The sequence below is a fragment of the Anopheles cruzii genome, chromosome 2, assembly GCF_943734635.1.
Source record: "Anopheles cruzii chromosome 2, idAnoCruzAS_RS32_06, whole genome shotgun sequence".
Taxonomy (NCBI): domain Eukaryota; kingdom Metazoa; phylum Arthropoda; class Insecta; order Diptera; family Culicidae; genus Anopheles; species Anopheles cruzii.
In genome coordinates, this window is record NC_069144.1 from 45,550,271 (window position 1) to 45,575,821 (window position 25,551).

Consider the following 25,551-nt stretch of genomic DNA (forward strand, 5'->3'; position numbering starts at 1 on the left):
GCCACCGATCGTTGCTGCTGCCGCTGCACAAAAAAACTGAGGTCCTTTCGTGGTGAACAAACTGAGTGCTAATTGAGTCCTTTCGGGGGATATCCTTCTGTTTAAAACGGTCCTCTTACTCTACCTTTGTTGTCGGTGAATGATTAAAAATAAAGAGACAAACTCACGGCCCGTGACACTGCCGGGGTGTGTGTGTGTGTCTGTAGGCGAGCTGCCGAAATGTTCCTTTAATCAGCAGCAATTTTCCACGGCAGTGGCACTGTCTGGGTTTTTGGGTGACTTCTTTTCGCCGCTAAGAAGGGCAAATGGCGGAGAAAAACACGGGCCCAGCAATTAATTGGGAGGACCCCGCACTCCGGGGTGTATCCGTTTTCGTTTCGGAAGAAATGCAGAAATGCGAAACGCCATACCTACCGAAAAGTGGCCTATTATTTTAAGGAGGCAAATATTGGACGCCAGACGGCATAAATTGTGCTGATAGCCGGGCCTTTCGCTTGGAACAGGAAAAGCAACGGACTCGTGGTATCGAACGTGATAACCACTTCCTGAGCAAATCCTTGTGGAAATTTCAATCAAAACTACGGCTTTGATACGGGATTCAAATACCGGATGGCCCTGTATCAATTACCGTGCCTTTACTGGGGAAGAACGAGATCGATGGCAAATTTCTTACCACAGTTTACGGTTTATTGCACCGAAACCCGACCAAACCCGGGCATGTTTGGTTAATTAACATTCGTCCCCGTTTGAGGCCAATTAACATGTTTACCCATCCACAATCTATCACACGCACCGTGTGTGCGATGATGGCAACCAATTAAAATACTGGCTCCGCGTGCCGCGAGTTATGATTGCGTTGGGTTAGTTAAATAGTTGCTTTAATTGGCCCGGTTTTGGGTCGTCATTCCTTCCGTGAAGATTGCTTAAAGTTGGGCTCAAATCGGAAGGCCAAAACAGCATGGCGCACCACGGGGGGACCACATTAATTTTTGCGGCACGATCTCCGTTCGAAGTGCTGTGCCGTTCCACATTCCATCCCCGGTTCGAACCACCCGCCTGACGGAGTCGGAGAGCGATCGATATTGGGACCCCCCAAACCCCTAGCCTGGCTACGACTCCGACCGGCAGGGAATAAATTTGTACTGGATCTGCTTTTGTTTTGTGAAGAAAACTTCTTTAACCTTCCGCCCTGGATGGGGGAAGGAACTTTAAACCCGTTCCAAAGTGGTGTCTGCTTTTTTCGGGTTCGATTCCGTTCCATGCAGATGTTCCCAACATGGGCGCTCCACTTCGAATCTGAGCCAGAGCGGTGCTGCGTCCACTCTCGGGTGCCCAAAGTATTTCAAAGTGTTTTATTCCGTCGCAGGAATGTGCACGTGGAAGGTTCCACGGTTCCGGAGCAACAGTGACCCGGCGGATGACCATTTCGTAATTAAATCGATATAAAATGTCTCTTTGCACTCATTTGGGGTAGAAATCTTCTGCCAAACCCTTTTTCGATTCGGGAGCCTTTCCTGCTTCTGCGGACTTCTCCGGACTTGATACGGCAAACTGAGGCCAACTTTTCGAAACACCCGCCCCCAGAGAGGTTCAGTTGTGACTTCGTGGCTCGATTCGTGGAGTGCCGACCGCCGGCACGCCGTCGTTTCCATGTAACCCGAGAGCGAAACCGGTTCTGCCGATACCCAGTGGTGGTGGTGGGCACATTCCACTTCGCCGCAAGAAAGGTTTGGCGGCTGACTCTCGAAGCACACAACTCCCAAGACAACCGATGAAGTCGCGGGTATTCAACTTTCAACCGCCGACGCTCCCGCCCGCCGTGAGTCACCCTGGGCCGACCAGCCAGCGTTCAACCAACCAGCTAACTTCTCGGCGCTCGGCGTCGATGTTGGGTGGCTTTTCGACGGGACCGACCACAAAAGCCCGATTCCTCCTTCTGCCCGAGGAGCAATCGATATGGAAACGATTTTCCACTGCAATCGCCGGTGGCGGGTTCCGTTGCCATGAATATGATTCGCCGTCGACCGGCCGGCGAAAAGCGGGAGTCGGACTGACTTCGATTTGATCTCTTTAAATCCACATTGCAGTTTGGCCCAGCCCCGGGGTCCCATCCCAGCCCGGTGCAAGTCTGAAACACTGAAGAGGAGAGCGAGCGTATTAAGCAATCCTGCCGCCGCAGCCTCGTAAACGAGCTGCTCTTGTTAGCTGGTCGTCCGGTGGCGGGGTTTCCCTCGCAAGCTGTTGGGCAAAATAGATTTATGTTGAATTTAAAATAGATTTCCACAACAACGAATATAGACATCTTCGTAACGACGTTACAATTCTAGAACTTCCAGTCGTCAGCTGGCGCCCCGGGAGCGGGAAGGCGAAGGAAAAAGTTAATATCAACAATAAGGTGAATCTTTGATGTTGTTGTGGAGCTCACGGAGCGCCGGCTTGCGCTGTTCGTTTCACACGAGTGCATCGCAAACTCCTCTGAAATCAAACTTTTCATTAGCGACGATGGTCTTGGATAAATTCTAATATCCTTCGCCAGGCCAGGCGAACCTTTTTAACCTGCCTGCCGGGGGCACTAAATTGCATTTCTAGCCAATATTAGTTTAGTCTTGAATTACTCGAGGTAATTTTCTTTCCCTTTCAAGGACTAACTCTTTTGCGTGACTCCTCCGCATGGTACGGCAGACTTCGGCAGGCGATGCACTTGTAATAATGAGGTGAAAAAATGAAGGCATGAAGGTTTCATGAAATGATTGCATTTGATTGGGTTTGCGCGGCACTGAATCCGGTGCATGGGCGGCGCATCCGTTAGACGATTGTTTGTGGAATGCAATCAATATTGGCCCGCTTGGTGGTTGTGATTTGATTGTACGTTCGTAAGGAGATGGTATTCCATTCCGGATAAGAGGGAAGGCTCCTGCGGATGATGAACCCTTTCGGAGCAATGCTTTGTTGGTATTTCCTAAAAAAAAATCTTTGTAGGAATAATTCAGAAAACTAATAAGTTTGCGAACGAATCTATTTAAAATGAAGAAATGTTGTGAACTTGATTGAAATTGCTCGAAAAACATTAGAACGACATACTTACCGGGGGCCTACTGCGTCGGGTAGTGTCTTTCGCTTCAGCGACTACGTGTTATTGCTAACCACAGTGCGGTAATATCGATTAATATCGTCTTCATTTCACTCCACAGTCGAAGGTTGTGACTGACGAGTGACACACAATTCGTATCGGTTAAATAATGAGTATCGTGTGCATTTATTGTGCGTGTTCAAGCCCTTTTGGTGAGTGAAGCAAAAGGGTGCGTGCGTGTGGTTATAAAATAATCCCCAGAAAGTTATAAAGTTCCGATTCTATTTTGCGCTGGAATCAGCGATTACGGCGTATCACATCGCGTCATCAATCAGCAGTGTAAGCAGTTCCTGTTTCAAGCATCCCTTGAAAGAATCAAATACAAAATGGCGTCTCCGAGAACTAGTGAATCGGTCCGCAGCAGCATCGGTGGCTGCGGGCTGCTTCTAATCACCTCGTTCATGCTGCTCCTACGGTGCAGTGCGGGGGATTATGAAAATACGTGGAATTTCTACTACGAGCAACCGTGCTGCGGAAGCGGCCAGTCGTCGAGCAACGGAATTGGGCTTAACGGCCAGCATCACCTGCGACATCACAGAGGTAAGGAATGGACGGCAAGGATCAGATCCTTCGATTCGCGTCCTCTTCATTTGGCCGTAATTGCCAGTAAGCTGTGGCGTAATCCACAGTTTTTGGCCAAACATGCTTCCGTTTAGCGTTAGTGGCAAAAAAAAAAACAGAAAATCCTCATTATCGACAATTTAATGCTGCCAATCTCGAAGCATTTGCCGAGAAGCTAAAAGTAATTTTATGACCACCAACCAACAACCCCTTTTCGGTGGATCACGGACCGGCAAACGTTTTATGATTTTTCGCCAGGTTTTCTGGCGATTAAAGCGACGACCGCCTCGGCTGGCCGGTCGGCCGGCCACCGCCGCTCCAATCTCTCTTCGCCTATCGTGTCTATCTCGTGTGGTTGATGATTTTTCCTTTACTTTTTAATTAGCATGCCGGCCAGCTGGGCTCCGAGACTCGGCCCATCCACCCACGGAGCGGTGCCATAAAAGGCTCTTTTCTGCTCGCTTTTGGTTCGTTCGCATTCGGTTTCTCGGAGTAGTCGGCGGGCAGGCGTCCTGGCCGTCGTTCGTTGAGCTCAGCTTTCGACGCGCCTGTCTGAATGGTACCATAAATTGACCAAAATGTTCCACAAGCAATCGAATCATGCTCTCGTTGTGTGCGAGGCGCTTGTTTAGCGTCATGACGAGGAGAGCGCTTGTTGCATCGGGCCAATAGAGAACAAGGGTTTAGGCACGAACGCCGGGAACGGCGCGCAAAGGAGCAGATTGCCCGGTGAAGGGGGCCCGCGCGCATATCAACGTCGAGCGCGGCCCGGCACGCTATCGTGCGTTTTGAGGTAACGTAACTTTTTAGATTGGCTGTAAAATTAAAATTTACAACCAATCGTAAACGTTCGCCCTGCCCTGTCCGTCCGCTCTTCGGGATGAATTGTTCTGGAGGTTCTGTGTTTTTTTGTTGTTTCGGCTAGAGCTTCCCGCGGAATATGCCGAACATTATGCCCGGATCATCGGGCCCGAGTCAGCGAGCAAGTAAATTAATAATTTGCCTAAAAGCCCACGGCGGCCCCGAAAAACCGCACAGCAAATGAATCGATAAAAGCGCCCGGGAAAAGGGCTGTCCTGACAGATTTTCAAACCCAACCGTTGGAACCTTTCCGTTCTGTGCTTATTTATGGACAAAGTTTTTCTTCGAATCCGTTTAATTAAATAGTGCAGATCCGATCATTTTTGGGCGATAACAAAAAAAAAGGAAAAGCTTATCACAGCGCCACAGCGCCTGTCAGCGCCGTCAGGGTTCGTCTCGCTCGAGAACCGATGGCAATCTGCCGACGTGGCCAAAAGTTCGATCGATCCGGAGCCGGCGGACGGAGTGAATCAAATTTCAATTTAGAATCGATTCCCGACGCCACAGATATTTGCAGATGTCATCAGTGTGTGGCAACGCCGGGAACGGGAAAGGATTCGTGTCCGCAAAAGCACAACTGTCACCACCGGGGCCATGTGTGCTGTTTGATTCCCATCGACACTTTCTTCTTCGTCCTGCCGGCGTCGTACGCTGAAGGGTGTTCCGATTGAATTTTGGTACCGTTAACCATTTTGTTTCCAGGCCAGCTTTAACTCGGAGTTCACGTAACTTTGCAAGAAGTTTTTAGAGGGCAATTCAGTAAGAAAACAGTGACGACGACCGACACCCGACAATCAGGACCCTAATTGTAAACGGTTTTGAGCCCCGAAATGGGAAGAAATCAATTCGTGACGATTTTGTTCACCCGAATCACACCGAGCTTTGCTTTGCCACGGCACGGGCGGCACTCTGTTCCTGGTTCCGTTGCCCCTTTCCACACCACGAAATGTGGCCGACCAAAAGGACCGATTTTCGGCAAACATTTCGACCCGGCCCCGGCCCGTCGGGACCAGAAACCTGTCCCACCGAAACGACGTCGGTGGCCTGTGTGTCGGGGGGCATTACGCCGAGGATTAGCAATTTGTTGATTTCCCGAGTTCCCGGTCGTGAAGATAGTTTCTCGCTTCGCAGCGTACCGGAACGTGCTCGCTGGTGGTGTCCCGGGTGGGTCGTAAAATATTGTCATTAGAACTTTTTCCCCGGGCGGATTTCGCGAAGGGTCAGAAGGCAGCATAAAAGGATAATTTTGGCACACACACCGATTCCCGCCGGGGAGTCGGTCGCTCTCTCCTTCGGCGATCGGTTTCGGTTTGTGTGTGTGTATGTGTGTGCGGCACGTTTCACACTTCGCGACACGTGTCAATATTGGATTGTGAAGTCCGGCCTTCCACCAACACACCCTTCCACTGGCGACTTTGGCCATCTTTTCGGAACCATTCGCTTCTTTCTTCCAATCTCGAATCTGCCGGCGCTGTCGGATTACGTCGGTAAACGAGTTTTCCGAGTGGTGAAATTAATTTCCATGATTTCTTTCAAAAGCAGTTCCCGGGTGCCCCGATCGATTGATGGGAGAAACATTTCACGATTGAAAATCGAAAAGAAAACCCGGAAGAGGGCCACAAGAGGGCTGCTGCACTAAAGAGGCCCTTTTCCCGGTCCCGCAGGCTGGCCCCTTTCGGTTCTTTGTGTAATCTTCGCACCAGGCCACGGCGGGTGCGCCATTGGCAATCGTTTGTCGAACATAAAAATTTAGAAAACAGGGGAACGCATGCAGCACTGTTTTTTGCGACGGAAAATCGGTCTTGAGCCTCCCGTTGGTCTCCTTGGTGGTGGCGATAATGAAGTTGTACGACGATGGGCGTGGGGTGGCGATGCTGGTCGATTTATCTTGCGATAGCCGACGGGATGTCAAATATCAATCGCGAGTGTGCAAAGAAGGGGACCCTGTGACTCAAGAGTGCGATAGGGGATAGGGATCGATTCGGGATCGAAACCCGGACAGAGAATTGCTTTCTTTGGCCCGCCTTATGTTGCTTATGTTGTTTGGATAGCTCGCGTGCCGTTGCGTGCCTGTGGCAGACGCTATAAATAATATTACTCTCTCGGTTGTCCCCGTGGTCTAGCCACCCATGGACGTAATACGGCCCTTCGGTGTCCGTAGAAATGAGAAGCGCTATACGCAATGCTCCATGATGGATCGAGTATAATGAACCGATCCGGGGCGTTCGGAGGGCCAACGGAATCATAATTCATCGGAAAACTATAAATACCGTTTTGTTTCAGTCGCATTCGGCGTGTGAGCCTCATTAGGACCCGTACCATAATTCATGCGTAAGTTAACACGCCGTGCGTTATTACATCTTACATGCCCGTTTTATTGTGGGGCCAACGAATCGCTTTTGTGGATTCTTTGCGTTTAGCACACAGTTGTTGAAATATTCGCGCTTTTTTCGTATCACTTTTACTGTTGCGCTTGTGCCCAACACCGTCGTCCTGCGCACTTTATGGTGTCGCGTTCTCCATTGGAGTGTCCACTTTCTTCGGTCCGAAGAAAAATGGTAGCCGAGCTGTAAATTAATTAACTTTACACGATAATACCCAAGAAACGCGAACGTGTGATACATTAATCGGGCCAAAGAATGGGCGTCCGCTGGCTGGCTGGCCGATTCGGCTTCCGAAAAGGTCCGAAAGCGAAAATGGAGCAAATTGATAAAGCGACCGAAAAAAAAGTTAAGCAAATATAATTAAAAGTAAACGGGGAAAATGGGAAAACACGCAACGACGCGTGGAGGAAGGGCACTGAGACGCCACATTAATTAATTCCCCGAATGGCGATCGAGCGCGCCTCATTTCGCTTTGCTCCGTTTGATTTATATCGAGGCCGAGGCCTTCTTAACCCTTCTGCTCGCTCTGACGGTGGCCAATCTGCCCAAGTCAGCTGATGGGAGGAAAGTGTTTGGTAAACTCCGGCCGTTTCTCACATCGGCGGAGCGGGCGGGATTACGGGGCACAAAAAGAAAGCCGGTGGGTTTTCGCGCGCCCCCAAGTGCGGGAAAGCACGCGACATCTCGCGCAAACACCACTCCATTTGCGCTTAAACCGGCATTCCGGGAGGGTTCTTACTTTGTTGGAGTCGTCGTCGTCGTCGTCATCGTCCCCCTCATGGTTTCTTCTGAGAAGAGGTTCCGAGCCGGCCATAAAAGTGTGCACCGAAGGAACATTCCGTAAGGACGACCGGCACACACACACACGTACATACCGTACCACAACCGGTTCGCGTCCTTGCGCGCGTGTAATGAAGTAGAGTTCGCTCGCCCTGAAAGGCCGCCTGGATGGCCGGGAGCATGAAACGGAGAAGTGGGGGACGTGGGCAGGCACGGTCCCCCTTTATGATATGCGTGTGTGTTAAGCAAAAAAAAAAACCACGCACGGCCCTAAAAGGTGTAAGAAGTGAAATCATATTAAGACGGATTTATGTTTCATGTGATTCCATCTCGCCCCCCGACCGCGACGCCGCCGCTTCTCACGGGCGCGCCGATGGCTTCGCTCGTCAACGGTCGAACGACATTTTTTTGTCGCTGCCTTTGACACCTTAAGTCAGAGACCCGGAGACGGTTTGCTTCCTGTTTCTCGCGCGACGGTGGGCGAAAGAAAAAAGGCCACCCCGAGTTCGGTGGCAGCAGAAACCGTGACGCGCACAGAACGTGTGCGCAAAATTACCATTTTGATTTGATTACTTTATTTCTGCTGTAATTCGGCCGTGGTTCGGGAGCGCCCCGGGTTCTGGCGATCCTGGCGGCTTAAGGAACGATCCCGTCGTATAACGGAGACGGCTTTATGATGGGCTCGTTTACACCTAGCAGCGTCTATTTTGGGTTTTGGTTTGTTTTAGAATACCACCAAAATGTGAAACGTGAAACCTCTTGTGGTTTGTTTTATTCTCTCGGTGGTTTGTATTTGTGTAGCAATAGACTTTTTAGATGATTTTGTTTTTATTATCTTTTGAGAGATTTTTCATTCATCTATTTTAATGAGTGTGTTTGTTCAATGTTTATTTGTTATTTGTTGGTCGGTGGTTTGATTTATTTCTTTGTTTATATTTTACAAAAATGGTTGGTTTCTTGTAGAAACTGTGTTACGGTTTTTATACTACCTGAGGTTTTGGATAGACCTGTCGTTTGTTCATTTTTGTTGGGTCATACACTTTACACTCAGTGATTCACACAATAAACTGCGATGGAGCACCCTCATGTGGGACAGCTTGTGGTATTTTGTTTGCCTTTTAGATGTGTTTTTATAAGCTTAGGGGTTTATTAGATCTACTTTATGTATAATATGGAGTTTTCTCATTTGATGAAGCATAACTTAGTCAGATTGGGGCATTGCACTTATGATTATACATCTGATTACGGCTGAATGAGTAGTTCGCCCGAAGGTTCAATAGGGTTTCTTGCTCTGTTTTCTCGTTGATTCGAAAGCCACCTCTCTTAAAACACGCATAACACGAAAAACGATCTTTCCGTTGAGCACCAGTCGCACCAGGGCAGCTCATAAACATTGGTTCCATATTTCCCCCCTGAATCGACTCGGAATGACTCGCGTTCGGGGTTTCCCTTTAATCCGTCCGTCGGCGCGCATTTCCACGCGCTTCCAAAGGCGCGACCAAAGCCAACACATTGACATTTTTGATGTTTTGGGACGGGTGTTTTTTTGTGCATAATAATTTTGTGAGCCACCCCCCGAAACCCGTGTACCGAACACGTGTGTGTGTGCCGCATGCCCTCACTCTCTGCTGTGGCTGGCGATGAAATGGAACCGGTAAATGGAAATTTATTAACCTCGGCGAGCCAGGTTCGATGGGATTTCGGGCGACGACAGCCGGGAAGGTCTCCCAGCCCAGGTTTCCCAGTCGGCCGTCGTCGGCTTCAAGAACGGGATTTCCCGTTTTTTTCTTGTTCGTTTTGGGAGGGCCCCAAGCTTACCGGCATGTGCGCCAACATGCCGACGGTGTTCTTGACTTTTTTGCACTCATTTTCAGCGGCCTCGGTGATCAGGCCGCCGTGCCGTGCCGTGCCGTGCCGCGCACGGGTAATGCCAATAAATTTTAATAACAAGAAATGATTTTATTAAAATAAATGTAAATTTAGACATAAATATTGCCAGCCTCAGGCACGGCAGCAACGCCTCTCAGCACCGTTTGTCGCCGTCGGAGCACACGCGGAGGTGGCGAAGTAAAAATAGCGCACCGGCGCGCGCTCCCCCCCCGGGGGGATTTTCCCTCCGGCAAATCTCCGCTTTTCACTTCAGTTCAGTGGCCGAAAAAAAAAACCGCATGTAGACACGCGAAAAACTTGTTGTGCGATGGAGATTGAAAATATGCTTCGGCCCGGCACGGGCGCGCGGTTCTCGCGAGCGATGGTGGTGCATTTTTATTTTGTGTACAATTCCGACCATTTTCCGGGCGAAGAAAATCGGCGATCTTTTCTTCCGGCGAAAGGAGTGGGTTTTGTGAAGGAGCGTCTGCCGCCATGGCGATCTTGGGGCGCGCGCTATGCGGTGCGCCATCAATTTGCCGGTGCAACATATTTGCAATCACGACGCGATGCGTTTTTGTTGTTTGTTTACCGTCGCGTGGTTTCGAAAATTTTATTGCGAAATTATTGCGCCGCAAAGAGAGTGCTGCTGCCGCCGCCGCCAACTCGCAACATAAAACTGGCTGCCTTCCGGGAAAGTGATTCCGGATGATACATTTGGTGGGTTGGTTTTTATTTGCACCGAGAGTTTCATTTCGTGCGCTAAGCGTCCCCAATAGTTGTGCGGAAAGATGCAGCGGACAGGCTTGCTGCTGCCGCCGACGGGAAATTGCAGGAAGCTTGGTTGGCACGATTTTGTTGACTCCTGTTACTACCACTGGCGGGTTCGCTGATAACGAGCAAAATGTTAATAAAACAGACCAAAGCACTTCACGACTTTTAAGTCGTTTTTTATGATTAATTTGTTTACCAAACTACCATAAACCATAACAGCCTCGATTCGAATAGGCCTCTGCGGTGAGGCACACTTCGCTTGAGCTACTTTTGTCTCATTACGTTACATAGTGGTTTCTTTTTCGCTCTTTTTGGGACTCCGCTTTGTCTTGGAATATGTTTGCAATTATGAAAACCAGGCAATTCATCTTTTCCCCTTTGGCAATTGACTAAAAACGTAGCAAAGAAAGCGAAGGAGAGAGGGAGAGAGAGAGAGGCGAGCTCTTGCACCTGTCAAGACTTGGTCGGAGGCCCTCAATCATATTTTATGCTCCTCTCTGTGTTGGTCCTTCGCATGGTTCTATTTCGCGTCCGCTGTTTGATCTTCACGGGGGCTCTCTAGACATTTCGGTTTAGGTCGCTGTGGGACCAGAGTTTTGGGCGAAGGTTAAGAAGATAGTCCCAAACAGACAAACACACACACACACACACGCTCACGGGCAGAGCGTCACGCGTGTTTGCCCCGTTTTTTAGAAGGTTCTGTCGTTCTGTCCAACGTACCTTTCGTCCCACCTTTCGAATCACACAGAAAGTGGAGAGCATTCGTCGTCGTCACCGCCGTTGGCCTCTGTAATGAAGTCATCAGGAATGGATATGCTTGGCTAAGCTCTGTTCCATCCAGGGTTTTCGGTCTCCGAGCTCTGTGCGTCTTAATTTGGTGTTTTCGCCAGCATTTTCTTCCCAGCATTTCCACCACCGGCAGTGTGTCCGCCCGTTGCGCGATCAGCAAATCCCGTAATCTTCGTGCGACGGTGGCGACGGGCCGCGGTGCCAGTGTAATTGCCGGTTCGTGTAGAGTCGCCCGGTGCTGTCCGTCGGTCGGTTGATGTGCGGAATTGGACGGAAACACCGGGACTTGTCCCGTCCGACCGAGCGACCGACACGAACACGCGCACCGCGGTCCGCGGGAACGGTTCTCTGGTGGGCATTCCGACCGCGCCGGTGTGTGACGAATGTTCGCACAACTTCATTCCGGGAGTCGCCACGGCGAGCCCCCCGTTTTCCACACAACACCACGCCACGGACGACGGCCAAAGTATAGGTTTCGCGCGCCGGCCCCAAACGTATTAATTAGCGTCTTGTTTTGGTGAAATGGCGCCGGAGCTCCGATGGTTCCGACGGAGAATTCGGGCGCGATGTGAACTCTTGAAGGCTCCAGAAATGGCTGTGGTTTGCTGGCGCTCCTTGCGACGGGTTGCTGGTTGTGGGCTTTCGAAGCCCGCCGGTGCTTTGCTTTGCAGCGGGCAGTATGTGGGAAGGTGTTGAGGTTGCGGGTTGAACATGGACGGGGTTTGTTGTTGGCATATTTGGAGATTTTAGCTTCTGCGGTCCACTGTGGTATGTGGTTCGTGAAGGGCACAGGCACGGGTTGTGTTTAGATTAATAGCTGCCTCGTTTGTTTCGCAAATGATGTGTGCTTTTTGCAGTACACGAAGCCGTTTCAAATGTGGAGGGCGTGGACTGCATGGGCTCTTAAGTATGGAGTTAATTTTTCGAACTGTCCGAGATGTTTTGGTTTTGAAATGTCCTTTCAGCAATCTATCAATCGACCCCTTCTTGTAGAGGGTATATTTATACCAATATTCTTAAAAAGCGCTGGTGTCCGGTATTGACATAGATGTTGATGCCAACCAGTAACTATACTGTGTTGCGAAATGGATCGATTTAAGTCCTCTCCGCAGTACAATATTGTTACATACATTTGAAACAGGTATTAAGCATTTTTTAATGTCACCCGTTCGTTCAAGAACATAAAACAACATAAAGCAACACAAAACTAAAACATAAACCGATGAACCAAAATGCATGTGTAAGTAATCAGTAACTTCATAGATAGGTAAAGAATTGATTTTTTTTTTCTGCAGCGGCAAAGCATTAGCAACTCGTTATGCAAATGCAGTCTACGCGTTGTTGTTTAGTTTCTGGTTCGCTATATGCCAGCGCTTCTTTCACCAGACATAGATGCATCGCTAGGGAACCAAAAAAAAACCGGCATCTTTAGCGTTAAAAAGTGTGTAAAAGTTTTTCTCGCATTCTTCAGCGAACACGGATCTCGCGCCTGGGCCCAGTAGATGAAGCCTTCCCTAGATGCTGGCAATGAAGAAAGGTGTGTGCTTTCGCGTATGTGTGCTCCCTCGGCACGGCCCTGGGCCCCGCGTTTTAGGACAACGGGCTTACGTTCGCCTCGCAGCGAAAGTATCGATGGCGGCGACGGAAAAGCCTCGAGAGGAGGTCTCGCGCTTGTAGTTGTAAACGGCTTTCGATTTTTTCTCTCGCTTGCTCCCTCCTCTCTCTCTCTTTCTCTTTTTTCCAACTCTTTCCTTTTGCCGAAGCTTCTTCTTCTCCCGAATGCAGTTATTTGGCTCCGTTTTTGCGCTCTCGGCATCCATCGAAGATTGTTTTTCGCCACGAAACGAAAGGGAAAACTTCATCCCACGCACACAGACATACAAACACGTGTGTGTGTGTGTGTGTGTGTAATTGCACTTGCAAGAAGGACCCGGTGCACTTTTCGAACGACGTTTCCGAGGCTCGCCTCCGGATTGGTCCCTGGGCCCCCCTCCGTGGACAGGTCCGCACCGCGAGGAGGACGGCCCAGGGAGTGCATTGTTTTCGGTGCACCAGCTCTTCACACGTGCGTGTGTGTGTGTGTGTGTGTGTGTGTGAGCTTGTATTGGTGCCGTACGGTGGAGTCCTTCGGAAGCAGCAATGGCCGCGGATTATATAAAAATACACGAAAAAGTGGAAACTCCATGTTTTTTAAAAGCGTGTTAATGTGTTGGTGTTTAGTGGGCTGTAACGAGCCTAGAAACTTGTTAGGATTCCTTCGAGAACCCCGAGACACGCCGCAGACACACGGTTCTCTGCCCCGGTTTGAAGGTGCCATTAAGCAGGGTGAAGGTGCTCGGTTCTCCTTTCCACGGTTCAGTTCACCAAATAGGCTCCGCGTCTGGGCTGTGCGGCTCCCAAATCTCTCTCCCCCCGGATGGTCCGATAGGACGGATGACTGCAGCATAATGGTGGCCACTTTTATGCACCCATTTGTTTGGTGTGTTGTGTCCCATGTTGCGTCTCGTTTTACCGGTCCCGTTTTTGGGAGGGAAGTACAGTAATGCTCCTCTACTACGCCATTTACGAAAGGAGTTTTTTTTGCCAATGCTTCACTTTCGCCTTATCCCCTGCCGAGGTCGTCTGCGGTGGCACGCAGGGCAGGCAACGGCCCCTCGCCGGGTGACGGTCGTCTCGCCGTCGGGGCACAATTTCCTTGCTCTGGTTCTGGGATGCTCGGGACCAAGAGGGCCAAGTGACACGCGTGTGTGCTCTGAATGCGCCACTCGTCGTCGCATGCATAATTATGCACCGATGCCCCTCGCGCGCGTGTGTGTGTGTGTATGCGACAGAAATTATGCTCCGCCCGTTTTGGTTGTTTGTTTTGCGGTGGTGCACCGACGATGCGTGTGCATCGGTGTTGGGGCAGGAAGCGAGAAAGGACTCGCCCCGGCGTATGTGCCGCTCGTGGTGCAAATTTTATGTAAAATCCCTCCGATAATCCCTCCCGTTTAACGGCGCCTCTGCCGCCGTGGCCCGGCGGGTGCACATGAATGCTGTCCTCCTCCCGGTCGGGGGTCGCCAAGTATCGGACTGCCATGTTGCTTGTCGCTTCGCTTCCTTTTGGCCTCTCGCCGATGTCGCTTACACAATTGGTCGTTTCGGCCATGCCGATGATGTTGATGAGGCGGCAAACACGTGTGAGACGTTGTGTCGCCATCATCATCGCTTTTTTTTTGCTTCTCGATAGCACCTTGGAACGCGCCGTTTTCGGGGCGGGGTGCACAAAGGCTGCGAGAAGGCTTTTCCTTTCGATTCGGAAGGCTTCCTTTCACGCCGGCAACCAGCAACACCTTCAAGGGACGAAGGTCCCTGATGGAGGGTCTTTCGAGTGGCCACCATCTCAGCCCGTGGCGGTTACAAAATGGAGTCATTTTGTGGATGCTTTTAGCTCGCGACAGTCTTTGGTGCAATTTCTGCATTCGTCTTAAGGTGTTTGAGGTGTATCGATTTGTATGAGTTTATCGGTAAACGGCTCTGGTTTGATTTGTTTTTCAACACTTCGCTTCGTTTTTAATTCTATTTGCACATTCTAATCGATTTGCATTATTTTATCCTTTTTTACACTGTATTTACATAGCCTTTGGATTTGTTTAGTTGTTCGTTTTGATGTTTGATATTTTGCTTTTGAAAAAAACACTCACTACTTCACAGTTTTACAAGTTTATCTACATACTTTTCCATGGTTTTTCGAATAGCGTTCGATAATCTTCTTCATTCCAGAGGCGCATTTTAGGGGGTCAAAGGTAGGGCATCTCCCTCTTGACCCGCTTGTGGGCCACTGACCACTGACAGACTGAAGTAGCAAAACATGCTGACGAAAGGACGAAAATAGTTTTGTGTAGTACAGCTAAACAACGGACAGCAACGGAAACGACCAACTGACCTTACAACCAGCAGCAGCAGCAGCAGCAGCAGCTCTAGATGCAGCCAACGGACCAGAATGGCGGCCTCGTTTTTTAAAGGACATTACCGCAAGCTGCTGTGGGGCATTTTATGGGTCGAAGCCTTTCGAACACAAACACCCCGGCTCCGAGTGTCGCGGGAGTTATGATGTGGCTTCGGTAGCCGGAACACGCGGGGTCTCGGCCCGGTCTCGTTCCCGATGCCCATTGTGGGTATTTATTGTTTGACCATGGCGCGGCATAGCTTCCGGGTCCGGCTGGTGGCGGTGGTGGTGGCCGGTCGCTTTTTATTGCCGATGACGGCCAGCGGACCACCGGTAAGAACACCGGTCTGCAAGACCCCGCCGGGTTTAGCGGTCCGTGTCCGAAAAGGAGCAACAAGGAGCCGACCGAGATTGATTGACGTGACTTCATCAAGCGCAGCGTCGCAGGGCGCATGAAATCGATCGATGCCGGCAGCAAACACATTGTCGTTCGCGGGAATCGAAACCCGGTCCCGAATCCGCGCGCTGTCGGAGCCAGCAGTCAATCAGTTGATGACGGAAGTCACTTATGTTCACCCGGTGGCGTCATTAGTTAGTCGCGCGGCGCAGAATAAATGTGCCAATGTGCAGATCTCTCTCGCTCTCATTCGGCCGAGGTCGCCAGGATCGATGATGCTGCTGATGATGATGATGATGATGCAACCCCAAAGCCCCGGTCGATGACAATGATGAGTGAGCGCGACAATGCACTGCCGCCCGAGACTGCAATTGATGTGTGTGCCCTCGAGTGGCGGAGTCTGTCTCTCTGTTGTGGCCATTGGCACTGCTGCTGCCGGTGCCGGTGCCGGTGCCAGTGCAGCATCAATTGCACTGATGTGCCAATTAATTTTGATTGATTTATATGCGCCGCGATGCACCAGCCCGAAGAAGATGTCGGACGGGACCGCCCGATGACAGGGGAGCATTTTTCAATAATTTAGCACACACTCGCGCTTTTCGAGGCCACCGAGTGAGAGCGAACTCATTTAACTACTGCCGGAAGTGACCGACCCGGAGGTCGGGCCGATTAATGCACTGCTAATGGAACCGCGCGCGACTAATGGGTTGATAATTACGACGTTCTGTAAAACGTAATGAAAATACCAATGAAGAGATATGGTACACTCCGCTGCGTCAGTCACGTTGACCTTCCTGTCATCGTGCTCGCCTAGGAGTTGAGCGGGCGGTTTGAGCAAACAAATAGTACCGGACCGAAGGTGCTGACATCGGATCACAACGTCTTCACTTTTGAGGCCACGGTGCGTCGTAGGCAGGGCGGCCTCGAAGGGGCCCGACCAATGCCACCAATGATTCGGTATCGATTTTTCCCTCAACTTTCGGTTTCTAGCGCCTCGCCGCCACCCCCCACGGAACCGGCCGAGTTCCTGAGACACGGCGCAGGCGAACGATACTAAAATTGATTATATTTTATTTATCATCACGTGACTGGCCCCATTTTTCGTGACCACCCTAGCTACTAGGCCCCCCCCCCCCCCCCCTTCCGGTCGGGGTGGTAAAAATTCGATCGGAACCACGCCGTGGGTCGGTCGAAAAAGAAACAGAAACGAATTGGAATAAAATAGGGATAATGGGTTTTGTTCGACAAACTAATTATGAATAAAAAATAAAGTAACTCGACGCGGGAAAAACTCGACCGGGGGGGCTGGTGTCCGTTTGCGTCGCGCTGCCGCGTCCATCGTTGGCCGCCCATTTTTCTGTTTCGTGTGCTGCTTCGAATGATGTCCCGTCGGCCGGTGGAGGTATTTTTCACAATAAAAAACGCCGGATACCACGCACCACGTTTGGAGGTGAATTTTATGATCAGTTCCTTGTTTTTTTCACCCCCCCCCCGGTTAGCCAAACCCCGCAAGGGGAAGGATAATATCACCCCGTTTTTGTTCTTTGTTGTGGCGGGTTGTGAGGACGTCATCCCGCGAACGCCCACAGAAGAGGATAAGTGGCGCCGGCTATTTGCAGGCATTAGGTATAATTAGTATATAATTATGGGCTCCGCGAGAGGGTGTATAATTTTAATCCTCACGCGTCATTACGCCGTCGTCCGATTTATGTTTCTGTCCGCCGATCCGTTTGTTTATCCAACGGCACGAACGGCTCATTTTGTGGTGTCATTAGTCAGTGTGTGGAAATGGAACTCTCCATTAAAGGTTTCGGAACGAACTGAGTTTCAAACCTTTTAAACTTTTGCTTAAAACTTAATTAATAACACCGACATCCATCGTAGATTGATTGCACCAGATAGTCGTGGTCGCTTTTTCGTTCCTGTGGCCACGGTTCGAACTGGCCGTTCTGGCACTAATTGAAACTTATGCTTCTTCCCAGAACATCGCACCAAATCTAAAGCACTTCACAGTTCGAGTTGCAAATTCATTTCCAACCCCGCTCCGGTGGCTGTGCCCGATGGCCCTGGTTCGTCCTGGTTTTTGGAAAAGGCTGCAAATTAACGGCCCTGCAAACGGCAGATCGAACGGCAATTGGCGCCCAGCTCTTTTGGGTGAGGTTAGAAATAATTTTCCGCGAAAGCGCGATGCTGCCTGATTGCGTTCGCTCGCCTGGTTTGTGTGCTCTGCCAACTGCCACCGCCAATCTGAAGATGCACTGTTACACACACACACACGCGGGCGCGAATTCAGTATACAGTTCCGAGGACGCGCGCTCTCTAATTTGCATCCAATTTTGTTGTTGCGTCTGGTCCGGTCCTCGAAACAATTGGCATCGCGCCCGGGTCTGGCCCGGTGGCCTGGTGGTCTGGGGTGCAAATTAATTTTGCTGCAATTAAAATTATTCTTCGCGAATATTACACACACACACGTGTGCGGGCGGGCAATACCTATGAGGAGCCGGACTGTCTCTCTCTCTCGCTGTGGGGCGTCGTTCTTTCGAGGACGCCGTCTCTGGTTCTGGAGCTCTCCCAGGCGAGTTGTTGAATGCCGAATACCGTTTCTGTTGGTGGTCCACTAATTACCGACGGTCCGGGACCGGGTCCAGGTCCACGGTTCGCAAATTATGATTATTGCAAGGTGCAGTGTTTATAGTCCTGTGGTCGTCCGGCTCCGGCAGTCGGTCAGGTGTGTGGTGTGCGTCTTTCGCCGTTAGGGTGCGGCCAGACATGTGGTCCTCGGGAACCATCACCACCGTATGTAGGTGCCAAATAATTGGAATTCGTGGGGAGTTTTAATTGGATGTGTTTTACGGTGGCCAGTAATGTGGCATTTTAAACGAAATTGCAATCGACTACTAAATCGCACCGTGGCGGAATCGATTTGTTTCAATTCTAAACTGTCCGCTTTCGGGGTCCGAAAGCGTTGACTAATTTTAGTTACTTCATGCAAACCTGTAACGCAGCAAAGTTTTAACAGCATTCTTTCTTCCTCTCATTGCAGGTTGGTATCATTCCACTCCAGCCAAATGGTGGCTCACCAGAGGTCCCATCAGTTTCCTGGCCGGGCATCATTCGTTAACGAACTACTTGACATCATTTCCGAAATAATTCCGAACCTACTTCAGGGCGCCCTCAGCGACAGTTAATATTGATATCGCTGCCAGCGAGCTTGGTGCGCCAACGACAAGCATCCACTTAGCGTCCGCCGTGACATTCGAAACTTTTCGAGCTCTAATTTCGGGCGACAATGTGCTATCACTGTCGGGTCATACTTTTCTACGTGACGAAAATTGAGCCACAATGGAACGGAAAGTTTGTCTAACAAAACTTGTGTTGTAACCGCCAATACTGTGGCATGTATTTGCTTGCGGAAAATTCCGGTTTTTCGGCTCCTCACGATCGGAGAGGACGCTTTCCTGGGGCGGGGATAAAACAGGGATAAAACCATTTAATCGCCTCGGGAAACCCATTGCTGTCCAGCGGCTCTCTCTCTCTGTCTCTGTGCTGCACAAACAAATTAATTATTAATTCTAGCATCGCTCGCCACGATGGATCTCGCCGCGAGCGGTTGGCAATCCATGGCACGGCCCGGAAAATTTCATCACCATCATCCGCCCGTTGCCGTGGGTAGCCAGAAGGCGACTCGGCATAATTTTGTGGTACTACAATTAATTATGATCAGGTAATATTAAATTTCCCCAAAGTGGATGAATGGCCAAACGAACCGAGCCCGGCGCTTCAAGGAGGACCAATCTCGCGGGCGAAGATGATTTCCCCGAATACCACTTGAAACTAACAACTGTGAATATTCCACTGTCGGCGTGTGGTTACGGAAATCACGGTTAGTTTGACGCCAACCAACAAATCCGATCCGTCTGGCGGAGCAGAAGAGTTTCCGTGGAAAACGCTCGAAATAGGTATTTCCGCGGAACCGATCCAATATTTTATTGCTATTTACGCTAGTTGAAAACAATATTGAGCGTTTCCCACCGGACTGTTGAACTCGCATTCAATCATTAGAATAGAAACTTGCAATGCAGAATAGTTGGGCCGTGGCATTCGGAACCTCTTGGGTCTGAATCGGTCTTGATCCGTAATTATTTTTCCTTTGCATTTCCGTTTCGACTTTCGGACTTTTCCGAAGCACCTGAGACCTATCGACTCGGCGCGTTGTATTTGTGTGCGTGTGTGGGTTGATTCGCTCGCTTAATGCCTTTGCCATTTCCTAATCCTTCGCTTGATGCTGCGTCGGACACAAGCAACCGGACGATGCACAGCAGCGCCCGTTGTTGACCGATGGAAGGATTTAATTTAATTAAAATAATTAGCGATAATTGGTGTAAATTGTGCAATTTTTCCTGCAGAGCACAGCGGTGGCGAGACCTTCTGTCCGCCGTTGTGTTTACCGTTGAAACGATAATCTGCGTTGTGCTGTTGAGTGCTACACGGAGCTACTAGACTGCCGCCCCCCTTTGGACACTATTGCGCAAATGCGGTCAGCGGCGATTTTTAGCGTTTTTGGGGAACGGAAAGTACCGACTTATAATTATCGCCCCAGAAGCGAAGCAAAGCGAAGCGTGTCCTGGGTGGAGCCGAAAAAGGCATGTTAGTTGGTTGTTTATTATTCGCTTCGCCCTCTGGGTAGCTCCCGTGTGCCGGAAACCGGAAAGGTTAAATGGCGAAAAGGATTAGCATAGGCCTGGATGCCCTAATAATAATGAATAGTGTAACACCTTCTGGTGGTGCCCCCGGAGGCCAGTTAATGACGCCCCCGGGAAAGTGGTACGTAAAGTGCCCCGAGTGGCCGTATGCCTTTTCGGGGAAGGATTATAGGATCAAACGTTAAGTTTCTGTTTTCGGGGTCTGTCCCAAGGTCGCACGGCTAGAGCACCGGCTCCGGTATATCTTCCGGTCAAACAAACAATAATTTCTGGGCTTAGGGCTTATCCCTAATCTAGCCTTTCCCGAACATTCATTTATTGCACGCGGCCCGACGGGGTCCCTATTGCGGCCGAGAGTTGTGCGGTTCTTAAAATACACTTTGATTTAATCAGCTTACGAGCGTCCCGAGGGAGCGCGGGAGCGTTAATATTTCAAAACGTTAATTATGTTTGTGCCTGTGTTTATTTGCAATTCAATCGAGGTTGCGTTCGAGGCGTCGGCAACACAAAATACGATGACAGATATGTTCATGGCGCCTTCTCACGATTCTGCCGACAGCGATGGCGACGTGATTGTGACGTGATACTTCGAAATTTGTAACATCCCTGAAATGCCTTCTCAAACACAAACGAGAGCCGCCGAGGCCCCGGTTGAGACGCTACACTCACTTGGTCCGCGGTAGGCCCTGTTATAGGTGTAACTTTGCGCGCCACCTTCAACCAGGCGCAGGCCTGACTTTGGTCTCCATTTCCGAATCCAGTCGCCGGTCCAGACTTTATAACTTATGTATAGAGTCGAACGCACCGGCTCGAGCCTCGGGTCGATGGTCGATGGTTTTATGTTTTATGTATAGCCATTACTGGTGCCGCACGGTGCCGGTAAATGGAAGGCCTATGCGTCGTCTCACGTGTTGCTGGCAACCCACCTGACCCACCGGGGAAGGTGTTCGGGCCAAGCCCGGGTCTTCGGGCAGAAGGGATCCAAAATGACGAGTGGATCCCTCGAGGTATCGCGACGGTCGGGGGTGCCTTACTTCCTCTACATGTGTCATTCCGGGCGGGCCACAAGAGATGGACACATCTCAGGCTTCATGCATAAAAGAAATCCCCGGATGCTCCCGGTGGCTAGCGTTTAGACTGCCACCGATCTCCGGCCAACCGGGTACTTCACCCGGAATAAACCGACTTCCAATTTCCGACGACGACGGTTTTTAATGCCCACCACAGCGAGAGAGAGAGAGAGAGAGAGAGAGCGAGCGAGGCGAGCCTCTGATTTATTGGTTGGCCGGTTGTCGAGAGGGACAGGTCCTTGAGTGACGCGCAGACCACAATTGAAGCCAGCTCCGTGTAATACCCTGCCTTAAACAACAGACCCACGTTAAGGGCCTACGCAACGGTGGCAACGATCCCGGAGCGCTCCAAAATGGCGTCGCTCCTTCTTCGGCGCTTTCACAGATCATTAAACCGAACCCCCCGTGTGTGTGTGTGTGTGCCGTGGTTGCCCAATTTTGCGCTAACCAATTGTTGCGAACCGGCGGGTTCCGGAAAATCGATCGCCCGGAAACGCCCGCCCGCCGGTCCGTCCGGGGGAGGGGTCTCGAACAGAATGCGTCTCCGTGACCGAGGGCTGGGTGTAAAATTCATTCGCGAATGGAATAGCTTGGCAAGAGGCGCCCGGCAAAGGAAGTGGATCGATATATTCCCACTCATCGCAGTGCTTCAGGTTGCCGCTCCAGGAGCCCCCTGCTCACACTGCTCTCGAACCCCTTTCGCACTCCGGTGTTAATGATTGACAGCTTTGCTAAACGATGAGCCACCCACTGCCTGCTGCTTGCCGCGGGCCAGGGGGCCCTATATCCTGTTGTGGCGTCGTTGTTTGTGATCCCACCCCCGGTTTGACACTGATTTTCCATCGCGAAGGAACACAACACTCATCGTGCATTGTGTAGAGCAGTGACGCGCCCAGCAGGAGCACGACGTTCCGGAGTGAAAAGGATACACGAGAGCCGGCGCACGGATCTCCTAAAAATATCCTCGCAATATGTGGCATACCCGCAGCGCGTTCGGTGGAGCGAGCGGGGCAAGTATTTAACACAATTTGCGGTATTCAAATGCCGTCCCGGCTTGGCCGGCTGGGCCAGGACCCCTCAAGCTCATACATCACTCGGATGGTTGCCGCGTCATTTGGCCATTGTAATATTTCCTTTTAGATGACACCATGAGGAGCGCTGGATCGGGATCCGGGATCGTAAAATCGATTGTCACACACGGACGACGGATACGGACCTCGTGGGAGCCCCTGGTTTGGCTCAAAAAAGGATACCCGGACCCGGACACGGCGAGAGATTCGATGAAGTGATCAATTAGATTGAAAGATAAATTGTTCCAACACCCGAACGGGGTCAGTTGACGAGATAAATCTTGGGTGCATCTCACCGTGTGTGTGCCATGTGAGGTCGATGAAAGTGGTCCGGGTCCGGGGTTGGTCCTCCTTCTGGCCGTGTCCTTGGCCAATTTGCTTCCCCGGAAATTCATTGGGAGCCGAGCTTGAGGCTCTTAATTAATTGCGAAGACAGCGCCGCATCGGCAACCCAACCGAAGGGCCTGTCCCGGACCACCATCAATATCGGGGACCCGGATCCGGAGCTGTGTGTTGATTGGAATGTGCTTCCTTATTGATTGATGAACTAGAAAACGACGGCCGTTGCGGGTGGCCCTTCCTTTTGGCCGCTGGGCGATACACGGCTAATGCAATTAGGATAATTAAGAAATGTGTGTCGAGTTGGTCCGCTCCCAGAGAGGCGGACAGGCAATTGTTGTGTTTTCTTGGAACTCCGTTCGGGGATTGGCAAAGCTTTGGCGCAAAATTCGACGTCAAGGAGCAGCGTTAACGAAATATTGACCAAGGACAAGGCATCGGCTTCTTCCTGGCCGGTGGCTTTCCCCATCGGAGAGCTAAATGTTGCAAATTAGTTAACCAGGCCGATATCCGGTTTGGAGCCAGTGTGGAGCAGCCGTGGAAAATCCTGTCGTGGAGCCAACCGGAGCGCCACAATAAGGGCGGTTCGCAGAATATCCTTGCGAAGCTGTGCACTGGCAAGCAGGCTTCGTCTTATCCTGTCTTGGCGTACGGCACGGGGAGTTTGAGCGTATTTAAATTAAAGGCTTAAACAATCTTCGCTTTTTTCGGTTCTTTCTTCTGGCTTTGCTTTCCCGGGATCGAGCCGAGCTCGAGGAGCTTCCACCCCGATAAAGAGCGATTCATCGGCGTCGTCGTCGTCGTCGAGGTCGTTATGTTGGTTTATGCTGTGCGCGATGTTTCTCATTCAGTTCGGAGGGGCAGGGCCACGCGGAGAGCAGGGCTTCTTGGCGTGGGAGTGTTTGGATATTTTGCTGAAATAATTACCAATAAAGCCGGTCGAGTGCTGGCACCACCGGGTCGTGTCCCGGCCGCCGCTTCTGTGCTGCTGGGCGTGTTGGGTGTTGGGAGTTGAAGAATTATGAGTTTAATTTTCAGATTTCGCTTGTAATGGTGGCGCGCGCGCAACGTGGAAATTTCCTCGCTTTCGAGAGCCTGTGCGGTGCGAATTACTTCAATCGTCTGTTAAATTCCCGGTTCCTGGGCTTTGCCGGGCCGTTTTTGCTTGCCGCCAACGTACACCCAGAGGGAAAGAGTTATTGTTGGTTAAAGTTTATTGAAATTGTTGGCATGATTTATGATCTCTTGCTGGCCGGGGTGGCGCCGACCTCCCGGGCTGGTTGTAGCGAATTTTCCACCGACTTTTCCGGGCGGAGGGGTTTTCTCTCTCTCTCTGCCCGTCGAAAGCACGCTGGTTTTATTGATCGCTTAGCGCGCAGCACGATGAACATGTTTCATTCGCGGCAAATCCTTGTTCTTGTTTATCTCTAGAATAATCCCAAGACCGTGAAGCGCTCAAAGAATCAAAAGCTACTGGTTCAGTCAAGCCGGTCCGCAGTGCATTAAACAGGCCGATCCGTCGGGCTCTGTCACGCACTTTGACAATCCTGTGCGCATTGTTTATTCAAAGATTTGTAATTTGTGATGATTTTAACGACCCACCCGGGTCGGGTTCCATCGAGTCGAGCGGGTCGTTTGCAGAATATCAATTTCGAATGCTTTTAATTAGTTCGGTTCGACGGGACGACCGGGACTGCGCCGGATCTGCGGCCGATGAGAGTACTCCCGGGGGGAGGGAGGAGCCGCCACACATATGTGACTTGCTCGGGTGGTTTTATTACTTCCTCCGCTTTCGGAAAGCCACCATCAAGGAAAGGTGCCGCTTCGCTCCTTGGGAAAGGACTGGCAATAACGTGGCACGTTTAAAGAACTTATGCTACACCAGCTCGAGTGGGGTTGGCGATGCGGCCGTGCGGGCGGAGCTAATGTTGGCTATTTGTATGTTGATGCCGTCGTCGTCGTCGTCGTCGTTGCCGTCAGCAGCGTTGTCATTTCATAACTATCAAGAGACGATTAATTAAAATTTTGCTTCCTTTACGATGCGGCGGCGGTGGCAGACGGTTCAGAAGTGTTTCTATTTGCCCAGCTTAGGCCCGCTCGGGGCGGAAGGGAAGGGGCCTGGCTGAATGTACGGGAACCGAGATTTTATACCCTCGCTCACAGCCGTCCTCGGTCGCTCCTGAGTTGACGGAAGACGTCTCGTGGCGTCTGGCGGAACAAACACAATGCGCACGGCCCCGAACACGAGGCGCACCTCCTTGAACACGCAGTTGGAATCATCCGCCAGCTCGGCAGCTCGACTCCAGATCCACGTGGAAACAATGGAACACATCAATCATTATGTTTGTCTCTCTGCATTTCGTGCGCCGTACCACCGGCACCCACCGATACCGGCTTATGCTGCGGGAAAGGCGAGCTCCCGCTCCGAAGGCATCCCGTTGTTGACTTTCAACTGCTGGATCTCCCCGCCCCCCGGGGGGCAATGGTGCGGGTGGGCGATGCGAAGACGATGCGACTGATGGGAACGAAAATGACAATTCAGCGAGAAAGCACTTCCGCATCAGTCGTGCACTGATGGCTCGTTGTCTTCGCACACTAAGAGCTCACAGCTTCTTACCTGTTGTCGTCGAGTGGAAAATGATCATTTTCTGGGTTCCCGAAGGAGCGCACCGAACCTCCCGACTGCTGAAGGTTAGGGTTGTCGTCGAGGTTTTTTATGTTTCGCCAGAATCCTAGAATCGCCAGAAAGACGACTGCAGGTCCCACTCGCTGCGTTGGCTTTCCGGCGGCCGGCACATTGCAAACCGACGGGAGGGCGACGGGGGCGCCCCCGTCATCATTACGGGAAAACATAACCACCAAACATGGCTCCACTCCGTTACGACCGGGGGGTTCT

General features: G+C 51.0%; 1 protein-coding gene across 1 annotated transcript in view; it reads left to right on the forward strand.

The window, feature by feature from the left end:
- The first annotated feature begins 3,456 nt into the window (after positions 1-3,456).
- The window catches only part of LOC128279148 (semaphorin-2A-like), a 158,881-nt gene continuing 136,786 nt past the window's right edge, over positions 3,457-25,551 (forward strand). Inside the window, exon 1 of the mRNA XM_053017866.1 lies at positions 3,457-3,670. Within this exon, the coding sequence (XP_052873826.1) occupies positions 3,457-3,670 (214 nt within the window). The remainder of the gene's footprint in view (positions 3,671-25,551) is intronic.